The sequence below is a fragment of the Acomys russatus genome, chromosome 26 (genome assembly GCF_903995435.1).
Source record: "Acomys russatus chromosome 26, mAcoRus1.1, whole genome shotgun sequence".
NCBI lineage: Eukaryota > Metazoa > Chordata > Mammalia > Rodentia > Muridae > Acomys > Acomys russatus.
Genome location: NC_067162.1, coordinates 8,574,562 through 8,598,109, shown reverse-complemented (window position 1 = coordinate 8,598,109; position 23,548 = coordinate 8,574,562). Strand labels below are relative to the sequence as shown.

General features: G+C 38.5%; 1 protein-coding gene across 3 annotated transcripts in view; it reads right to left on the bottom strand.

Moving 5' to 3' along the window:
• The window catches only part of Inpp4b (inositol polyphosphate-4-phosphatase type II B), a 345,013-nt gene that overhangs the window by 144,764 nt on the left and 176,701 nt on the right, over positions 1–23,548 (bottom strand). For all 3 annotated transcript variants that reach the window (XM_051169166.1, XM_051169164.1, XM_051169165.1), the window contains 2 exons: positions 9,464–9,594; positions 9,034–9,138 (listed from right to left, as the gene is read on the bottom strand). In XM_051169166.1, coding sequence (XP_051025123.1) covers positions 9,034–9,138; positions 9,464–9,594 — 236 coding nt within the window. The remainder of the gene's footprint in view (positions 1–9,033; positions 9,139–9,463; positions 9,595–23,548) is intronic.

Sequence of the window (23,548 nt, the reverse complement as noted above, 5' to 3'; positions counted from 1 at the left end):
TTTATTGATTCATCTGTTTATACTAGACTAACAGTGACAATGAAAATTTGATTCATACTGATATCTTTGACTTCAACCCAGAACCATAAATCTAATCCTGAGGTTTTTTTTCCCTGTATATTTAAATTTTTATTTGTAAGCTCCTTCCCTGACATTAAGAAACTTGACTTGAATAGTCAACATATCTATCGAATTATGAGCATATCAGCAGATGACCACACATGTGGTCAATCCTCCTATACAAATGAATTAGCTTTGTTGATTACCTTCACCTTTGTAAGAAATAGGCTTCTCCAAAAAGTTGCAGTGTTTGCATTACATAGTCTTTCTCAATCTTTTTAAAGCTCTCTTTGTCACATTAACTTAATGAGATTATCAGCCTGAGTATTTTATGTATCATTTATTATCACCTTTAAAAGGAAGTAAAAATAAATTAAAAATAAATGATGGTGAGGTGTATGTATTCTGGGGGAGAGCTACACATTGAAAAAGCAAGATACGTTTGGTCCTGAAAGTAAAATATCAAGAACCAGAAAAGCAAAAGAAAAGAACACACCAATTGGTTACCCAATGCCAAATGTTTACCCTGAAAACATACAAGTAACATTGTATGGACTAAGCAAGCTGTATGTATATATTTAGGAAGAATACACATTTATATGTAACAACAGCTAAAAAGAGGCTATGTACTTGAATGAGAGCAAAAGGTAGTACAATAGTGGGGCTGGAGGTAGGAGGATGAGAAGGGGAGAAATGATGTAAAGATGATTCTCAACTTCATATAGAAAACAAACAAACAAACAAACAAACAAAACCTAAGATAGCTAACGAACCCTGAACAACAACACAACTACTGGAGGAATCACCATCTTTTGATTTCAAGTTGTACTACAGAATTATAATTTTTAAAATATTCATGGTGTTGGCATAAAAGTAGACACATTAATCAATGTAATCAAATTGAACACTCAGGCACAAATTCACGTATCTATAAACATCTAATTTTGATAAAGAAGCCATGCTGGGCATGGTGGCACACGCTTTTAATCCCAGCACTCGGGAGGCAGAGGCAGGCGGATCTCTGTGAGTTCGAGGACAGCCTGGTCTACAAAGCAAGTCCAGGGCAGCCAAGGCAAACATGGAGAGACCCTGTCTCAAAAAACCAAAAAAAAAAAAAAAAAAAAAAAAAAAAAGCCAGAAATACACACTGAAAGAAAGAAAACACCTTTTCTAAATTGTGCTCGTCAAACTGGATGTCTGCATGTAGAATAATGCAAACAGATCCACATCGGTCAACATGCACAAAACGAAAGCCCAAGTGGATCAAAGACTTCAACATAAAACCAGACACACTGAACCTAATAGAAGAGAAAGTTGGGAATAACCTTGAACTCATTGCCAGAGATGCTGGCTCTCTAACCAGAACAGTGATAGCACAAGCACTAAGATCAAAAAATTGTGGGGACCTCGTGAATTTGAAAAGCTTCTGTAAGGCAAAGGACACCATCAATAAGACAAGATGGCAGACTACAGAATGAGAAAAGGGTTTCACTAACTCAACAACCAGGAGATGTCTAGTATCCAAAATATATAAGGAACTCAAGAAACAAATTAATCCAAATAAAATGTGGGGTACATATTTAAACAGATAATTCTCAATAGATGAATATTAACTGTCTGAGAAACTCTTAAAGAAATGTACAACATCCTTAGCTATCAGATAAATGCAAATCAAAGCGACCTTGAGATGCCATCTCACACCTTTCAGAATGGCTAAGATTGATCACACAAATGACAGCTCATACTAGTAAGAATGTGGAACAAGGGGAACAGTCCTTCATTGCTGGTGGGAGTGAAAAACGTGTACAGCCACTACAGAAATCAATATGGTGGTTCTTTGGAAAATTGGTAATTAATCTACCTCAAAACCTAACTATACTTCTTTTGGACATAAACCCAAAGGATTCTCCATCCTACCATGAGGACACTTGTTCAACTATATCCGTTGCATCTTTATTCATAATAAGTAGACATTAGAAACAACTTGAACATCCATCGACTGAAGAGTGGATAAAGAAGTCGTGGTACATTTATATAATGCAGTATTACTCATCTGTTTAAAAGATGGCATCATGGAATTTGCAAGCAAATAGATGGAACTAGAAAAAAAATCATCCCGAGTGAGGTTACCCAGACACAGAAAGAAAAATATGGTATGCATTCCGTTATATCCTGTTAAGTAAATGACAATTGAGCTATAATATACTGACTTAAAGAGGTTAAGTATGAGGGCTTTAGGTGGGGACACATGGAATTCCATGGAAAGGGGAAATAAAGCAGTTTTTAGGGTGGACTCTGTGTAGACGGGGTGGGATTGGGAGGGATCAGGTGTTGGGGGAAGGAATGGAATGAGAGTGTGTGGAGAGAGACAACTAGAATTGGGGGGCACTTGAAGGCAGTGTGGCAACCATATTTAGAAAATTTAAATTAAAAAAAAATCAAAGAAAAGGTAGAAAGAGAAAAAAGAAATCCAGTGTCCACTTCTGACTTTCACATGCTCAGACAGTGTACACATCAATGAAAATTAATGCTCAAATTAAATGTGGCATCAATAATTATGAATCAAAAAGAAAACAAAAATCAGAACTAAGCTTTAAAATTTGTTTTTTGAATTAAAATATCAAAGCATAGCCAACGTAAATAATACACTGTAAATATTCATTAGATATGTTTTAAAAAGAGAAGCTCACTAAGCATCACTCACAATGACCTTCATAGAGACATTTGAACTCATCCAGCTGCATAAACAGAATACTTCTTCTAAATTCTAAATCAGTGTCTTCTTTATTTTCCCACATTTCTACCCCCTGTGATTTTCCATTAATACAATGAACCCTCTTGTACAGGGACATCTAAAGTGGTATTGAAAAAGCATGCAGGCTCTCCCTCTGGCAGGGTATTTCTGTGTATGTAGGCCTATTGGTTCTGCCTCTTAGCCAGATTCAACCCTCAGAAAGCATGGGTCATAACACATCTATTCCACGTTCATGAGTTTTGATGGTAAAGCCTTTTCAATTTCACACTTTAAATAGGTTTACTTGAAGTTTTAAATTTTATCACTGAAACCCAAAGAGTAACTCTGAAGGAACCAACTGGAAAATACCTATTGACTATTCTTCCCCTGATGAACATGGGGTTCAAACCTTGAAAAAAACTTGGTAGAACAGTTACAGATATGGCTATGTAACGTTGTCTCATGATCGGAAATAACAGTGCAATGTATGCAGTGTGTAATATTTAAGCTTAATTCAGAGAGTCTGTCCCATTCAAAGTAGAACACTCAGTTTTATCTATGGAATATATATATATATATATATATATATATATATATATATATATATATATATATATATATATATATATATAATCTAGAAGAGGCTTAGTATTTTTTAATGCTAAAATATTTGAGAACAGCCAAACAGACTCTAACAGCCATTTGAGAACAGCCAATTACTGATAAGTGTTCGAACAACTAGCTTTCTCTCTTTGGGTCCCAGAGCCTTGAATTTCACTTGCAATTACTACAAAATAGTAGATTGATTTATGTAGGTAGTTAATTTCCTGGTCTCTAAATAATGAAGAAAGATGTCCAACTAAAGAACCACATTTATTCTTAGCCATACTCCTCAAAATTAGAATTAACTAGGATTGATTATTTTCCTGAAGGCAGGAGCAGATGAAATATTGAGAATAGAATCACTAATATAACAAAATTCAAACTGAAAGGGAACAATTTAATAACTAGAAACTTTACTATTATTTTAATTTTGTTTCATATTTTATCCCACTTTTTGCTTATCTTCATAATTTTAACAGTTTTTAGACATGTGTAACAAAACTCTTAGGACTTTGGTGTCAAGAAAGAAATCATTATAGACAGGGTAGAATGGGGAGCCCTGTGGAAGAGGAGTTGCAGGTGCCAGAGTGGTTGAGGACCCCAGGTGAACACAGCCTACAGAATCAGCTAAGCAGGCCTTAAGGGGCTCACACAGACTGAAGCAGCAGTCAGGGAGCCTGCAGGGCTCTGTTCTAGGTTCCCTGCATGTATGTTATAGTTATGTAGATTGCTGTTTTTGTGGGGTTCCTAACAGTGGGAGTGGGGGTGATTCTGACTCTTTTGCCTGATCTTGTTACCCTTGTCTTCTTACTGGGTTGCCTTGCCCAGCCCTGCGATAAGGGTTTGTTGTAGTCTCAGAGTACCCTGTTATGCCATGTTTGGTTGACATCCCATGCAGGTCTGCTCTTTTCTGAAGGGAAACAGAGGAGGAATGGATGGGAAGAGAGAGGAAGTGGCGAGAGGGTGAGGAAATAACGGAGGAAGGGAAAGTGGGGGCAGGATGTATTGTATGGGAAAGGAATAAAAAAACAAAATAAGATAAAACAATACAAAGGATACTTAAAGGTCCCCTCCCTTTCTCTTTCTTTAAAAACACGCCTTACTTCATTGATGTTATATAGTATCGCAAAAATACCTATGGTTTGTGAAAACAACATGTCCCATGTCATAGAGAAGGAAGCTCTAAGTAAGTACATGTCATTTAGCTACAGAGCCCAGATTTATTTGAGAATTCAAAATAGAGTTTTCTTGTAGCCTCTTAAATGGCATTTAATAATAGAAACGAGATAGCTCTATTTTGACAGGAGATCTTGTTAAAATCCCTTCAACTATAAAAAAAAATGTGTAAGTAGAAAAATCTACTCATGATGATCTCATATCAAGAAACAATTTAAACATAATCCCTGATTTCAAAATGGCACGCATGATCCGTTTGACAGGAACCACCAGGCATTAGTGAAGTTGAGTTCCTAGATATCTCGAGCTATTTAGACTGTGATTATCACTGAACTAGTCTGAGAAAAACTTATCCTTACTGTGGACATGATGCACCCAAGTCATGAGAATCAGAGTTGGGGGGACTCTAATAGCTCCCCTTGTTTGTTCCTTCCCTCACGTAGCTAACACTCCCAGTCACATTGCAAAATCTAATTGGTGCTGAGCCTGACTCTAGCGTCACTCTGGTGACGTTAATATTTCTGTTCAAGTATATCTTTAGATAGACGTTATTTAAGGTACTTTCAATAGCAACTGTGTAAAATATCTAACCAGGGAAAACAATGGGTGAGCTTGTGTACACAACACACAGTGTACTTGGAAACTGTGCTTCATTTTGTGCAAAGCCAGACCTGGTCCATCCTCAGATGATGCTCAGCGCGCAACTTGAAAGCTGTGAGACACTCCTATTTTCTGACTGTCTTCAGTGCTATATCTCTGACTGTCCTTTCCATGTTTTGAGTTTAAATGACAATGTCTGGCATACATTTGAATGTTTGGTTCTAAGTTGGTGGAATGTTTTGGAAGGGTTAGGGAGTACGGTCTTGTTGGAGCTGTGTGACTGGGGGTGGCCTTTATGGTTCAAAAGTCTACATCAGGACCAGTCTTGCTTGTTCCCTCTGTCTCCATCTTGCAGGTAAAATATAGGCTCCTAGCTACTGCCGGCCTACATGGTCCCCGCCATGGTTATGACATAACCCCCCAAACTAAGCAAGCCCCCCCCAATGAAATGCTTCCTTCTGTAAATTGCCCGTTTCTTCACAGCAATAAAATACTGACCAAGACACATGGAAAAGATAAGAATGATTGGTCTCTTAGACTAGAGTTACAGTTAAACTCGTGGACTGGGTTGCTTCATAAAACTCAAAATGAAACTCATGACAAGCACCATTGACTCAGGTTGGGTCAGGTGTTGATTTTAACATTTCATTGTCTGTCTCTATCCTTCCTTCTGTTAGCACACTGTCCCCAGCTTGCCTAGCAACCTATGATGTCATTACCTGCCTGCCACTAGGCATGCCCCTGCCCAGTATATAAAAAGACAAACCCACCTCCTCTCTCTCCTCTCTCTGGCTCTGTCTCTCTCTGTCTCCCTTTGTCTCTGTCTCTGTGTGTCACTCTGTCTCTGACTCTCTCTCTGTCTCTCTGTCCTGTCTCTCTGTCTCTGTCTTTCTCTCTCTCTGTCTTTCTCTCTTACACACACACACACACACACACACACACACACACAAACATCTCTTCTCTTCCTGTCTCTTTCATTCTTTCTTTCTCTCTGTCTCTCTCTGCCTCCTTAAGGTATCCTGCCCTCTTTCCAGCTTTCTCACGCTTCTGCAAATAAACTTCTCCATATTATATCTGTTGTGTGGCTTATATTTCAAATTTAAAACTGCCCCTCCCTATTCCGTAAGATATAGTATGGCATCATATCCCTTCAATAAGTTCTACCTAAGGGATTAGAGTAAAATTGTACAAATCTTATCATATATCTAAGATTTACAGAGTACTGATATTCAAAACTAGTAATGCATGAATAATGCAGTTTCATAAAATAATTCAATTATATACATTGCAAATAGACCTGCTGAAATGCTGCTGCTCAATTACAGTATTAAATGCCTTGAACTAACACTGAAGTATTACTTCTTTAAAGAAAAAAATTAAATTAATTTGAATTCATTACATAATGCTTCATTATTAGAGCTAACATATAAAAGAATTACAACAGATTATTATAATATTGTAAGACTCTGCATCTTATAATGTTTGTAACTGATGGGCTATAAGAATTAATTGCACGTGAGCATTCTGGAGAATGCACTTAAAATTTTTCATTCTGTAGCTATTGTTTCTGTCACTGTTGTCACTTCCTTAGTGTCTAGCCTCTCTATTGTTACAGATAGATGCTACACTTAAGTCATTAATAAGGATGAAAAATTAATAGTCTGAGGGCACCTGATGTTAACTGCAGGTTATATCATTTGTCAGTAGGAGACATAAAAGCATGGGTTCTGCTTGGTCACTTGTTTCAAGAGCTAGCCATTGGCCTTGCATTTGAAGAATCTGCCTACTATCAGTGCAGCTTTAAAAAATAGTCTTTGCGAATAAAGCTGCAGGGTTAGCAAGGTGTATATTCATGTAAAAACAGCAACACAAAAAAGAGCCAAGAAAGTCAGGAACCACATTATAGTGAAGAGAGGTTTTCTCTCAGGCTCAGGAGATGCACAGCCTGACTGACACTAGGGTTTCTGGGTGTCTAAACAACCTTGTCTGTGGCATTTCATTATGGAGGTCATTGAAGGTTGCTACCCGTGCCAAACCAGATGAACTGGGAAAGCTTTTGTTTGATTTTCTGAGTTCCTGCCTTTTCGTCCCCAATTGCTTTCTTTACAGTTCAGGGACTCATTTGCTAAAAGTGATGAGGGCATCATAACGTGCTGCAGTCGTCTTTCCGATGATATTTTAGAACATGCCATTGTATACGCACTTTTTCATAAGTGATATGGAGGGGAAAAACACTGTTGATAATTCAGTCTGTTTAACAAAATTATATATGTAACCATTACTAAATATGATGATGCCCAACCTCATGGGAACCTGGAATCTGTGTTCCCATGGCTCCAAATGGCATGTGTGGGTGAAGACACTGTCATTTGTCAGTAGCTCGATTCAGCATTGTTCTCTCCTTCCGTGTTTATTGTGTCTGTTATTACATGATATATGTATAAACAGGTCATTCTCTCGCTCACCCCTTCCCTGTTCTGCCTTCTTTCTGCTTCGAGGCTTTACTGACATTGAACTGAGTCTTATTTTTCTCTACTCTCAACCATTTTGATGGCGCCCATGGATACATTTTTGGCCTCAAGATATCAAAGGACAAAGATATAATTAACAGCTGCTCTTCCTGGTACTACTCCAGATGTGTTACATATCCCATCTCACTTAACCATCAACAGTAGCAGGAGCGATAATGCCTTAAGGGAGCAAATGAAAGAACTTGTCCATAGGTACAATTCAGTGTAGCTCTAATCCACACTCAAATCTGCGGCTGCAAAACATAGGTGCTTTATCACCCTGAAAGCAACTTTTCTCGTTAGCTATTAGGAAAACTACATTGGTGATAGTTCTTAAATACACTGCCTCACACTTCAGTTTTTGGTGGCTTTAAACTCATTTCAAGTTACTGACAGAAAGCAATCAAGGAAGAGTTCTTAAATGCCTTCGTCCTTTTACCATATCCCCAGCACATGATAAAATCAAGTGTGTGGGCACATAGCTGGCATCTCAGAGTAAGGAGCCTCATCCACATAGTAAATCTGAGGCTAGCTACATCTACATGTGAATGTTTTCAAAGAAAATAATAAAAACAAAAGGAAGAATAAGATAAAACCAATAGATAAATAAGATAAAAGGGGACTTAGGAAGAATACTTAAAATATTTTGTTCTGCTACTAATGTACTAATGTACACACACACACACACACACACACACACACACACACACTCACACACACATTCACCACATAAATGTAAGAGAGAAACAGTAAGGATTCTGTAGAACAGTAATAATAAATGCATTGCATCTGTCTCGTGAGATCCAGCTCGGCTGTGCTCTGAGAACTCACACATTTCTTCTGGACACGAGGTCAAATGAAATACCCTATCCCTTTGCACTGACTAAACTTTGCCAGCTCCCTTGTTCCCTCCCACAAGAAAGAGAGCTGCTGCTGTGGACAGTCACCGATGCACATAGCCAGCCAAGGGCCTCATACTAGAGCTTAGGCCTCTACCAAAGACAACAACATGAAGTTGGTTTTCTCTGTTTTCTTTTCCCAAGTAGAGAAGTAACAGAATTAGTATCTCTCAGCCATTATGGGTGCTGTTTAGGGAGCTGAGACTCTGGTTTTTGTCTCTAACCCAGGGCAGCTGTCACATTTATAAGCGATTTCATGGAAAGGAGCAATGGCGCTATTTTCTTCCACCACTGGGGGCCAGCGTCAGCTTTGCTTGCTTTCTCCTCTTGCTCCTCTAACTCTTAAATGTTGGACTCTGCACATCCTTGAGCTTTACAAACAAGCACACACACACACACACACACACGGACACACGGACACAGCGTGGCACTCCTGGAGCGATCTCAATACCTTTCAGGTCAGGGCTGTGCACTTGCATCCGTTGCAAGTGTAGATTGATTGGAACAAATTCTAATGTCTTCTCTCCTTTGCTGCTGCTGGATTTGAAAGAGGACCCTAGAAGGACCAAATTCAGACGTGATTAATAAATGACTGAGAAAACACATGAACAAAGAGGTAAGATATGTGTGTTCAATGATATATTCAGCAAAAATAAGAGACGTTACAAAAACTTTAGAAAAACATGAATTTCTTCACATTCTTCACATATATTATTTTAAAACTTTCTTTCAGTTGTTATTATATTTCTGTAATAATACCATAAAGAGAGTACCGTAGTTTATTTCTCCTTGCTCATGTCCACAGCCACCATTCTGCTCGCTGTTCCAATGTGACATTCATTCACACCATTTAGCCTGGATGGTAAGTTATTGCTTCATACCTGTTTCCTTGGTGAGTTCTGTCAGGATGTCTTGATACATCGTCACCATCTGATCACAGTGAGTAAGGACATTTTTCCGTAGGTTGTCCCAGTGTGGGGAAAGGTCACCAAGTTCTTTTAGCTCCTGGTTTCTGTTAAGACACAAAATGATAGAGCATGTTTATTTTTGTCTCTAATCTGTACAGTGAGAACTGTGACGCTGAAGTGAATAACAACTTGTTTCAGTGTCCTTTTGAGGAGATGCTGAGTCTATCAGCTTGAAATAAAATAAAAGTACAAGAAGTTTAGACAATACAAATATCCCAAAAAGCTAACTTTTTGATGAAATCTCATCAATCGTAGAGTCGGGCACAATTTTCTTGGCACTCATCTCTCTCAAGGTCAGCTTCAATGCTGTGAATGCATGTACGTTATCTCAGCTTTATCCAAAGGAATACCCAATCCTGCCATTTAGTTTAAACTATTAACTTTTTATCCAAATTCTAGCCTTTAGCCAAGTTAATTTAAATAATCAGATTGCCTTTTAAAATTGATAATGATGAATGGTGGGATGTGCTGCTTACTTGGCTCTTTTCCTCATTTCTGTGACCTTTCGCTGGTCACATTTTCATGATGCTAATTCAACCTGCAATGATGAAACTGCCTTTGCTATTTTGCCCATGAAACATGCTAAATAACAAGCTAATCAATTCAGAAGATGCGGAATCTTCAGCGTGTGGGAACGTGAAGTGCCCAAATATTTGATGGTGTGCACAAATGTGACTCTTCTGCTGATGTTTGCTGTTGTCTGTGCTTTGTTCCAATGGGACTGTGGTGATGACCATCCATCTTTCTTCTGAGGTGTTACAATCTTTGCCAACATTAATCTCATTCTCAGCTTTCCCAAAGATTAGCTTTTGAAATAAAACATTCATTGGCAAAACAATTAATCAGTGGAAAATGAGAGTAAAAAGCTCATGATAAAAAAGGGGGAGCCAGAGAGAAGATTATAAAGAGATGGTTTAAAATGGAGATGCCATGTTCTCTGACCTCAAAATATAGGATATTCAAATTGAGTACAAAAGAATGACCAAATAAGCAAGCAACTTCAGAAAGCTCCAGAAATCCATGCTTATGAGAATCAAGGCAAGTAGGTTGGATTTGAGGTAGCTGCATGGTACATTATCCTAAAAATGCAGTTCTACATGAATATTAGCACTTAGGATTTCTATGTAATATTAATAGATGAATGTTTGTAACTTATTATGCCTGTAAGTCATCCCCAGAAATATGAATTAAAGGTTTGGATTATAAAGGAAAGGAAGAAAGATGACAGGATAGTTGACTTTCATGTGGGTTGAGCCCCAGTGGCTAGATACACATGCTAAGTACTAAGAGATGTTTTCTCTAACTATCCTACCTTATTTTTCCATAGAATCAAATCTATCTGCTGCACCTAAGATGTATGTTCTTGTGATAAAAGTAGGCTAGTAATTGATAGGACCATGATTTGATCAACTAACAATTAACTTGTATAACTTATTTATCCTAAACAGACTACAATAGCACTTTCAAAATATTAGAAGTAAATCTTGTATTATAATTGAGTTATATGGGCACAATAGCTCGTATTAGAGTAGAAATATATGTAATGTGTGTGACAAATAGTCTTACATTTGGATTCTATGCCACTGTATCTAAAATTAAACTTCTTTTGTATCTATATACAAAATTATATACCAGTGAATTAAAAATAACCTTGTGAGTGACAATTGAAGCATTAAGTTGAGGAGTAGATTTACTAACTACTTTTCATTCTATCTTTCCAATATTTCTATATTCCTCCTTCTTTCTTTTCAACCCCTATCTCCAAGCCTAAGAATGTAAGATAATGGAAAATAGATACATCGCTGAATCTAACCTTGTTTTCTCTCTAAATAAGACCTATAATAAATTGTAACCAAATCTCATTGATAATAACCCTCTATAGGCCAATAAAACAACAAAACTCAGGGGCATGCAGAATATGGCATTTAAAATGTTTTATTATTTCAAAGATTAAAAAAAAAGAAAAGAAAAGAAAAAAGATTCACTGACAATGAGACAAGTTAGCTCTTAGCAACACCCAGCCTACCTTAAAAAGGATGCTGAGCATCAAAGGACCTTATGGAGATAGCTTCAAATGTGGCAAACAAGCCACTGGGGAAAATGTCCTCATTTCTACCACAGACAGAAATCTGCCTTAAAAAGGGCAAGCTTGGATGCAGGCAGAGATGACGGCCAAACTCTGCCAAGACAGGGGAAGCAAGTCCTCAATATGTCTGTCAGATATATTGGGCCAGAAGGCTGAAGGAGGTGCTCCGACACAATAGAGAGTTTTGGGTGACTATTCAGATAACAAACTGTCATCGTTTCATTTGGAAAGCTACTAACCTGCACTCCTAGAATACTCAGGTAATGAAGTTTATTCCTTCTCAAGTCTCTGATTTAGTTGAAGACCAGGTAGCTTAGCTTTACAATAAACCTTAGTTGTTTTGGGGTTAAGATGTTTTTAGGTCTAGATAGATGTTTTAAGTTGATAATGTGATGGAGATTGATTTACATTCAGAATTTTAGACACACAAAGATAGGAAAGATGTTTTCTTCAAGGCTGTCAAATACAAATAGCCAAAAAACTAAGAATGTAACATTTATATAATCTATTATTGTGTCATAATTCTTCTTTCTTTATGTAATCTATTGTATACATGGGTAATAATACAAATGTATATGTAAAAAATAAAAATGTTTAATTAATAAAAACACCAAAACAAAACGAAAGAGACATTTTCTCCAACATGTGAGAAAAGTTTAACATTTTATGTGGAATGAGCTGAGATAAATTGGCAGCATTCCATAGCAGATGAGACCAAACCTGCCCATTCCTCAAATATGTCATAATCTATACAGAGAATACATAGAGATGCCTGTGTGTTCTAACAGGTGACAGTGAGAGGTACACCTACAGAAATGCCAACAAAAAACAGGATGAAACCAGAGCACTGAGATGCCAAATGGGCCATGAGTTGCTGAAAGGTTTAAAAAAATAATTGAAAGTAATTATAGCAACACATTAAGATAGATTTAAAAAGAGTTCAATGAACAACAGAAATGAGTAAACCTCACAATCAGGAGGTCAAGGGCTAGTTGAGCATAATTTTCAGTATTGTTCTGAATTGATATTGCAATTTATTACTAAGTAAGCAAAACTTCCAAGTTCAAACACCTTATTCTTTACCCTACTGGGGAAGAGATATACTGCAGCACACAAATTTTGTATACTTCTCCACCTGCAAAATATATTCCTTGGTAAGTTGCTACTGGATAGGCAAATCTCCTAGGTGATAAGACAAACAAACAAAGCCATCTGTTTCTTGCCTATAAGAAAAGATGAGTGCCTACACTGCTGAGGACCCCACCATAGTAGATGTCATTTGGAGCATGCTGAATCCTGACCTTCCTCACAAGGAGGGCTGAAATAGCTAGTGATATGGAAAGATAAGGTGACAATTTTGACAGTATTTGGGCTCACTATTGTAAAAGAGGCCAAAGCTAAACAGAAATATGTGTTTGAACTCAATGAATACAGAAAAGCAAATAAACTGCACTCAGGACTAGCAACTAATGGCACATGTACACACACACACACACACACACACACACACACACACACACCACATTCATAGATGCTATTAGCATCTAAATGAAATCTTTCCTATATTCTAAGAAGTTCAATAACATTTGTTCACCTAGGAAGAGGGTATTTCAACTGAAGAAGTGCTTTGATCAGATTATTACATCGCCATGTCTATGAAAGGTATTGACATGGGAGAGCCCGTCCGACTGTGAATGTCACTATCTCTAAACAAGTGGACCCAGGCTATATAAGAAAAAGCAAGGTGGGTGTGATACAGAGAGTGACCCACTAAGCAGCATTCCTCCATGGTTTCTGCTGCACTTTGTGGCTCAGCTCCTGCCTTGACTCCCCTCAATGCTCAACTGTGCACTGGAAGTGCTGGAACCCAAATAAAACATTTGATGAGAGTGTTTTTTTTTTTTTTTTTTTTTTTTTAATCACAGCAACAGACAGAAAACTAGACCATAGGCTATTGCAAGCTTTTGTTATATATAAAGAAGATAACACCTTAATGATCAGTATATCATAAAGATAGTTCAAAGCACAATTATTCATACATATGGGTGAACACAGTATGTTTTGATTTTTGAATGCACTCATGTGACACTACAATAGCCCCTGCTATCTGTGTGACAACAATGCAGTGTCCATAGAGCTGGGGTAACCACCTATGCTGGCTAATGCTTGCCTTTCCACTATGGTAGTAGAGCAAGTATCATTGTCAACACATCATAGAAAACTATTCAAGTTATGTATTGCCAGAATAAATCTATTTTATCACCAGAGAAAACCAGCTTTTAGCACACATAATGTCACAGCAGGAAGAAAGCTCAGAAAATAATGTAAAGTCTTGCTTGACCAATGGACAAGCTTAAGTAAAAGTGATGGGTCATCTGTGGAATTAAAGGGTCCATAAAGCTATTGACTACAGCAACCCCATATCCATACTTGCCTTATAGCATACATTTATCAACTGTATAAAGGAACACAAGCAGTAAAGTAAACAATAAATGTCCAGAAAATAACTATACTAAGTGAACAAATATGGAACAGGTGGGATTTATAACCTGGGTTTTCCACCTCCAATACTGCATTTGTGAGTGTGCATATACTAGAAAAAACCATGGAAATGCCATATAGAACAGAGCAAAGCCTGTGAGGCCTTGATGCTGTGCAAGGGGCCATGGGCAACTTTAGGAAAGCTGGGATGGAAGAGGCAGCCCTCCCAAGGACAAGCACAGCAATTGGTTGTCCAGTGCCAAATGTCCAGCCCTGAATACAGACAGACATGCAACATCATACAGACTGAACAAGTTACACTGAGGAGTATGTATATGCATATACATATATATCTAAGCATATAGTAGCACTTAATGAGCACAAAGGAGAGTTGGGAGGAGTGTGAGGGAGGGATTAGAGGGAGGAAAAGCAAGAGAGAAATGTTTTAATTAAAGCATCATCTCCAAAAAGTCTAAAAAAGAATAAACAGGAACATGGAATGACCTACACCCTGGGGAATTTTTTTTCTTCTAATATTTTAGCAGTGCAAAGTGAATAAAATTATGTAAAATATAATCAAAGAAATAACAGTATCCAGGACTGGGGGACTCTGTGTCCTCAACTCTCAGCCACTTCATGGATATAATAACCACCTGATGTTACTGCTGTCATTAAATAACGACATAGTTTTACTAAGTCTTTGAGGAAAATGACAACAGGAATGAATTGGACAAATCTATTCTTAATTCACAGAAATAAAATTTAAATAACCCTTTCTCATCTATACACACGTATACCACTCACAGTATTAAGGTTTCTATATTCAAAAGCTCTGTCTCCTACAGGTATTCCAAGTTAAACACACACTCTAAAGGTTTCAGCTTAGCATTTCTATCACAGCTGAGGGGCCAGAAAGACCATGAAGATGTGGGGTCCCAATAGACTGCGGTGACATAGCATCTTGTGAAGGTGTGGGGGTCCTGGAAGACTGCTGTGACATAGCATCTCGGCATATGATGCAACTGTGCACTCGCGAGCTTATAGCACCTGTGGGTGCCTGCACCAGACCTGCTATCCAGAAGGAGCCAATCAATGGTTTCAGTAGAGAGGGGGAGCAGCTCCTGAGCTCCACACACTCACTGAGAAGCTGTTGACAACTGTTTGTTCCTCTAAAGGGCTGGCTCATTTAGAGTGCCTATGCTCCAGTATATGGACCTGTGAGCATAAGGGCAGTATTAGTTGGAAATGGCAGATTATACAATTTAGAGGCGATAATAAATAAAACGTAGAAGACATGACATTAAAAGGAGTTTGGAGGGTCCAGGAGGAGTTGGAGGTGGGTATGCTAGATTAGATAAAAATATATCGTATTCATGTATAAAATTACCAAAAGAATTAATAAAATAAAACATGAAAAAAAAATGCATCTTTCAGTCATGGCTCTGCATCCCCAATATCACAATAGCTCTTTCCAGGGAACCTACTACCCTGCCAAGCACAGGCTCACAGTCCCACAGTACTTCTCTCGCTCACATTCTCCATCTTACAGAATCTTGTAGCCTGCCCCCGACTCCTCTTGGTCCCCCAGCAAGCAAAAAGTAAACAGAGGAAGCTGAGAAGAATAGGCTGGATGTTAAATTATTAATACGCACAGTTCCTTCACACAGTGAGCAGTTTTTATCGCTCACTGCCATCTGTCCCATTTCTCCTTCCTACCAGCAAATCTAAAGAAAATAATACAGCATAAATCTGCAAAAGAGACAGGTGATTGCGCAGGCTTGCTGCACAGATAGGCCAGGCTCTCTATCTCTGGGCATCCCATGTGAAAAGAGTGACATTCTTTATACTTGATGAATTATTAAACAGATCCTCTGCAATGACCCCGTGAAGTATCCACTCACCCACTATCTGTGGGCCCGGTTTTGTCTTGCCTTATCTAAATATTTCAAAACCACATGAGCTCCCTGTCGGTAGAAGTGTGGATTCCTTGAAGTCATTATGGTCCTCTCTGAACCTTCTGTAACACGGAATAACTTATCATCCCTACCCCATGTGCAAAGTACAAACCACTGAATAACACGAAAAGAAAAGAGATGTAAAAACCAAATAAGACTATGGAGAATGTAGGTAAATAGTTGAACATAGAGCGAGCTCAACGAATCTACATGAAAACCAACCAAACCTGCTTTCTATGTTTTACCCACAATGCACAAAACTTGTGCGAGTGTTCGATTGGTAAATGGTGCTGAAGTCATGCCCTTTATGCCTTGGGACCATTGTCAATAGAGGGACAGAGGAGGATGCTAGGCCAAGACGACGGCGAGCATGTGGGCAGACACCAGCCCTTCCCCTTCCCCTACCCACCTGCTCCCATGGAGCGGTTCCATTTCTATTTGATTTCAGTGTATAATTACGTTCCAGGAGGCAGAATGTGTCTCTGCTGCAGCCATAAATGGAACAAGATTTAAGGACAACTAAACGAAACATTTTAAGACTGGTGGGAGGGACTAGCTTGTAGTGGAGGGGGATTTCAGAATGGCTCACATGTACCATGATCCTGAGGACTTGTCGGTTACCATAATACTATAAGTCAATTCTTTGTAGCAAATCAGAAATATGCACATATATGGATATATATATATATCAACATGTTTATGAATAAAATGAGGGTGTGTATGTATGTATGTATATATGCATGCATATGGAATATCATGGGAGTCTATATGAATACATCATATATTTTTTCTCTGAGGAAACCTGGTACATAAGCACGAATTCCATCACGTGTACCACATTACTAGCTGCATGATACATATGAGGCCAAGGGTGAGAGGAGCAGATTAGTGATGGAAATGGGGGAATCAAGAGAGAACCATCTAGAACATAAATAGTTCAGCCCCTTCCATGGTCTTTGATTCTTCAGCACCATTTTCACAAATCATCTCGAATCCTCCAAGTAAAAATGGCTATAGAGATGTCCAATTTTATATATATATATATGAAATTTCTTTAATTCTCAAGCCTAGGTACCATATGTGAACACATCCACGATGATAAATTTTAAATGGGTTTATAAATTTTAAAAATCCCTGAAATTATAGAAAGTAATCATTGCAATAAGTACCGAAACTAACAGTTAATTCAGTTACGAGAAAGTAGTAAGACCAAATTTATACACCAAAGACGATGACTGAGTAATGGAGACATTAAAACAGCATTTGAAATTGTGACTATTGAAATAAATAGAAATATTTTCCCACAATGAGCTCTATAAAACTATTTTGTGGAATGAAAATAGCTACACAGTTTAAATGGAGCACTCTGGTAGTTAGGGTATCATAAAACCACATGTGGGTGTGCATGGGTGGAAAGTTTAACAGCCAAGCTGCTTTCATTCATTAAGCAAAATTAGGCCATAAATCAAACCCAAAAGAAGACACAAAAAATTAATCCATGAAGGAGAAAATTAAATACTAGATGGCCAGTGAGGAGGAGAGCGCAGGCCTGCTTGGTGGTGGCTTCAGTTTCATAAGGTGGTTGGGTGACAGCATAAAGCCACGCAAAGTTTAACTAGCTGGCAGACTTCACGGTGCGCTCAGCCCACAACTGAAAGTGTATTTTAACTGATAACAATTGCATCCATAAATTGCAGTTTTCGTTTCGTTTCTTTTCTTTTCTTTTCTTTTTTTTTTAACAGTCGTTTTATAAATGGCTGTGCGGTTAGTGCTGTAACGGATGAGCCACTATTTCACAGTAAATGATGGAATCTGCCGAGTGGTCATTCACACTGAGTTGCACGCGGCACTAAAATAAGTGGTTTCTCTACACATAACAAGGTTTCAATTTATATGCAAAGACTGGGAACTAGAACACAGTTATTTCAGGATTTAGTTGTAATCGCAGAATCTGTTTGTATGTGATAAACAGTGGGATTCTATAATTTAATTTTAGGTAACTGCATTAGGAAAGAAAAAGAAAAAGAAAAAAAAAAACCGAACAAGACACAATCAACCTGCCTTGTTCCAGGCTGAGAGTCTATTTGTTTCTCTTGACAAAGGTGAATTGGTATTTGCATCTTAGCAATGTCTTGCTCATGTTACTGTTGGAAGTCACGAAAGACGAGCAGCAATTACTTCTTAATATTTTAAGCTCTGTGCTGCAGTTCTGCAAGAGCGGTGGGACACCGCATTATGGGATGGTGTTCCTCGACCCCTCTGTCCCCTGCCAGCTTGTTCCCAGGAGTCATGAAAGCACAAACAGAACACAGAGACCGATAAAGCATGGGTGTGTGTGTGTGTGTGTGTGTGTGTGTGTGTGTGTACTTTGCTCCCCTTCTCATCTTTCCTCTCCTGGCCTTCCGAAAGCACAAGCATTTCTGGGTGCGGTCTATTCAAATTCTATGGCTGCCCGTGACTGAGGGTGTTACCCAGAAGTTTGGAAGGTCTGTGCAATCCAGGAGCCCTTAACAGATTGCTACACTGTATTTTGCTAGCTGGACAGAGTCTTGAGACCTCTCTGTTAGTCTTTCTTTGCTGTACTGTTTGATATTCAGAGTTAACCTGGTGTAAAATATATCTAAGCCTTTGATTTTTACCACAAGACCCAGATTGCAGTACTCTGTGTTTGTACTAAACAAACTGAAGCTTTAGTGGCACCACGCACATTTTAATGCTCCATAGCCACACAGCCAACATATTATAGAACATAAAAGCAGTGTAGAACATTTTCTATTCTTGAAAGGTCCCTTGGGTGATAGTGCTCTAGACAAGGGAGAACAGCACAGGGAGGTGACGTGACATTCTCAGTGTCCCACTGAGGCTAAAGGCAGATCTGGAACATATACACAGGGCTCAGGGGTGTAAATTCTATTCAGTTTCTCCTACCTCCTAGTGAGAACTAATTTTTTTTTTCTAAGAAAGTATATTCTAGAATGGAAGGAAAAGATTAAAATCTACTCTGTGTGGGCACTCATTTGAACACTGTGGAGCTCCAAGAGAAGCTGTTTCAAATATTCTCCTAGGCTGGGTAATGGTAGCGCACGTCTTTAACCCCAGCACTTGGGAGGCAGAGGCAGGCGGATTCCTGTGAGTTCTAGGCCAGTCTGGTCTACAAAAGCGAGTCCAGGACAGTCAAGGCTACACAGAGAAACCCTGTCTTGAAAAGAAAAAAAGAACAAAAGAAAATAAATCAAGTATTCTCCTGAGCACATCTGATATGTAGTCTTCTCTGTATCAATTGCTGGAAAGTCAAAGAATACGGAAAAAGAAGTCTGTGTTATGGATTTAACAAAGCTTTGTCCTTTGTGTGGGGCATCTTCTCTGCCTGCTACTACTGTTCTGAGCAGCTGAGGCATCCTGTCTGTCCTTGCCTGTGGCCCTTGATAAAGGAACAATTATTATATCCTTCCTTGTCCTTTTTCAAAGGAGGAAACTGAGACCCAGAGAAGTCAATCAACCCATCCATGGTCAGCTGCCAGTGAGAGGCTGAGCTGGCATTGCTCCCAGACAGTGTGGCTTCCGAGGCAACAACTGTCAGCGAGAGCTGCATAGTAAAATATCATTACTCTGCATGGCATAGCAGTGGGAATGCAGTTGTGGTGACTTCCGAAGGCTGCAAATTCAAGATCAAGGTATTTGGGTTCCCTGTTGTCTGTGCCCATGGCTTATGGAAAATTATACCTCTTATACCATATAATTACTTTTACTCTGTGTATATATCCTTGCTCTCTCTTTTCTTTCTTTCTTTTTTTTTTTTTTTTATAAACTTGTATACTTTAATGTTGTTTTAACATAACAGTGGAACTCAAGAAATGTGTTACAATGGGGAAGAGGTTTGTCCTATGAAAGACTGTAGGTTCCATAAAAATGGATAAAGATCAGGATCCAAGTAAAAAGAGCTTCCACATGAAAGGAATGACTCCAGGAAGGCAGCACTGTAGATGACACAGAAAGCTGATGCCCCCTGAGTGGAGACAGCTTAAGAAAACAGCTTAAGAATGAAAGAGCATTTATCAGATTGACAGACTGAAAACCTTGATGCTGAAATGGACATTTGCTAAAGGACAGATGATTGTGACTATGATTATGGGATAAGGACCATTACATTAACAGATCTTTATAAGGATATTTGGACTTTTACGTTTAAGGACATTTAGACTGTTCAGTTTATGAGATTGATATTTTTATGTTTTAATAGGTAAACTGTATACAATTTATATCTTAAACAGACACTGAGAACATATAGAGGAATTTTAATGTAGCAACATGGCTGCTCAGGCAAGAGATCATATCCAAAGACCTTTCATGTCTATGTGATCCAGCTGGAATGCAGACACACCTTTACTCCCAAAGAATGAAAGTAAGTTTAGTTTATAGTAGGAATCAGGCATGTTTGAAAGTTGTGTCTAATTGAGGAGCAGATAAATGACAAATAAGAGAGGGATTTGACAGAATGAGTCAGAAATGGGATTTGCCCAACTCTCACAAAAAAGATAGGAAAGAGAGGTTCTTAAGATCAGTGTAAGAAAAGTGAGTGAGTGAGCTGAGTCAGTGGAGACCAGTTGAGGCTCTCTCTTTTCTTATGTGCATGTTTCTCCTGTTTACATGAACACTGGTGATCACCATCTGTTTCTGTTGTTCCTTTCCTGCCTCTGGTCTTCCTTCTCTCCCTCCTTCTTCTACCTGTCCCTACCTCCCTCCCTCCCTTCCTCCATTTGTCTCTCATCTTGAGTCTACCAATCTAGGCAAAACATAAGTGGAGTAGCACAAGAATAAAAAGTGTGATGTCCGCCTTCATCCCAGTGGATAGAAGAAAAACAAAAACAAAAACAGGAGTGCTATGTTATTCTCTGTCTTATTTTCAAAGGGCAGCGCACACCAGTTGCTTTTTTCAATAGCAAATGGCCAGCCATGAGAGCATGCATACAAGTCCCATTATACGGACAGAGAAGATTATGTTTAGGATTAGATCCGTATATGCATATACATATGCGCAGGCAACAACACCTAATAAAAGAAAAGGCCATGAATTTAATATAAGGCAGAGATGGGTATCTGGGAGGGCTTTGAAGAAAAAAGGGAAGAAGAGTAATGCTATAGTTATAACTTCAAAAATAAAAATAGTTACAGGCTCAACTGCTAAATACCTTGGATCGGTCCTTTCAAACACAACTCTATAGTATCTGCTCTGTCTGTCTACTACTAGCCTCAAGTAGATATGAGAGAACTGAAGTAGAACCCAGGTTGTTAACGTGAAATTTAAATGTGTTTAATTGTTGCAACTTAAGCAAGGTTAAATAGCTACAAGTTGCAAGTAGTAGCTAGTACAGCTTTAGTGCTGGAGTAGGTAAACAGTCGGGAACTGAGTAGAGGAGGCAGATGCTACGCTCAGAGATCTTAAGAAAGTCAGATGCCTTTCAGCACGCACCCTCAAGCAGTGTGTCACTGTGTACCTACAGAGGAATCAGATCAGAAGACAGCTTGTGTCTGTCCTACTGAGCTCTACAAACAATGCTGATTTTTCTCAGGGAAAATATAACATTATTAACTAACTTGATATATACTAAAGTCCAGAAGTAGCAACAGAAAACCTGAAGTGATTTCCTTTTATGTTGCATAATACCAACATTGCTCAAGTGGGCTCAGTCCACTTCTTAATCACTGGGAGTTTACGTCTCAGTATATTTATGCTGCCAATGATGTGTTCTTTGGTATTTACCCTAAATGGGGACACACACACACACACACACACACTAGTTTTTGTGCCTCAAAACTACCAACTTTCCACTGTAATAAAAAAAGAATAGTGATATTGATATAGCCATCATGTGGCTGCTGTGTCTGTTATTTGTTGTGTCAAGGCAAAGAAGAATCTCAGTATACTAAGGACGCATGTGTCTATGTGTCGGCTATATCTCATTTGTTAATCATTTCGCATATGTATATGTGTCACATAGTTCCTTTTTTGCACTTGGAAGCAATTGAAAATTCAGCAGTGCCTTGTCACACAGCTATTCACCATGCAAATGTGGAAGTCAGGGAACAACTGGCAGGAGTCGAATCTTTCCTTCTACCTGTGAGACCCAGAGGTCAAGCTCAGGTCATCGAATATAGCAGCAAGCGCCTTTATCTGATGAGCCATCTTGCCAGATTAAGACATACAACTTTATAGTCACACCGGACACTTTCATACTCAACAACTTTAAATGAGGGATCTTTGCATGATTGGGCTGTAGCTGTAGCTCAGTGGTAGTGAGCTTGCCTAACATAGGGAAGCTCTCCGTTTGAGCCACAGTACCTCAAAAACACAAGCAAAACAGAACGAGAGTTAAAACAGTCACAGCAGGACAGAATCCTGACAAAACAGAGCGAAGGATTCTTCTAGGTGAATTTCACTCCGCTCCTTCTTACGAGGACATTTTAATATCCAAAAGAGTAAAACAAAAAGCCATATTTCATTACCAGCTTGATGACATAAAGGACTCCACAGGACCTCTCATTAAAGGATTCCAAGAATTTACAACGATGAGCTTAATGGCACATAGCATCTGCCTCGGTGCCAGGAGTTGGGGCACTCACGTGATGAATAGCACACCACTGTACATCAAACTTACAGAAAGGAGAGTGAGCAGAAGAAGGGACATTTATCAGGACTGAGCTCACCACAGAATCAGGACATTAATGCATTCTTCTGAATCATTAGGGTTTGGGCACTCTCAAAGAGCGCAAGTGAGGAAGCAAAGATAAATACATAAACGGAGGTGCTTGGGGCGCTAAACATCACCTGTGAAACTCATCAGTTTGGGGATGGTTTGATAATATGTTATCTATGAAGAGATTCTCACTCCTGTTTGCTTTGTCCTCTCAGCCCTGTTTCTTTGAAGTTAGAAAGGATTCTTTCTTTCTTTCTTTCTTTCTTTCTTTCTTTCTTTCTTTCTTTCTCCTTCCTTCCTTCCCTCCTTTCTTTCTTTCTTTTTCTTTTCCTAACTGTATAAAGACAGAGGCGTATGCTTCAGTTATATAAAAGAAAACAAGACATATAACAAGAATGGAGAACAAGGTGAATATAAGAACATGCTTGTATTTACAAAGTTCATGCTTATGTCACCACACACTCTGTGGGGGAAACTGTGTAAGCTCATCCATCTTAAAAACTCAAAATTATTAGATAAGCAAAGTCATGTTGCAAACATCCTTTTGTCTTTCTACTTGTCAGTGAGGTTATTTTTGCAATGAGATTTACCTGAATCAATCTGGCTTTCATTTAAGATTTTAACATGCAGTTTTGTTTTAAAAAGATATCTACAGTGTGTCATTGAGAAATAAACATTTTAAATAATAAATTGTAAAATGACAAATTGGTTTAAATTAAGGGGAAAGGTAAAAAGATTATCTACTCTCAGAACAGATTTACTGCTTAGAATCAGGACAAAT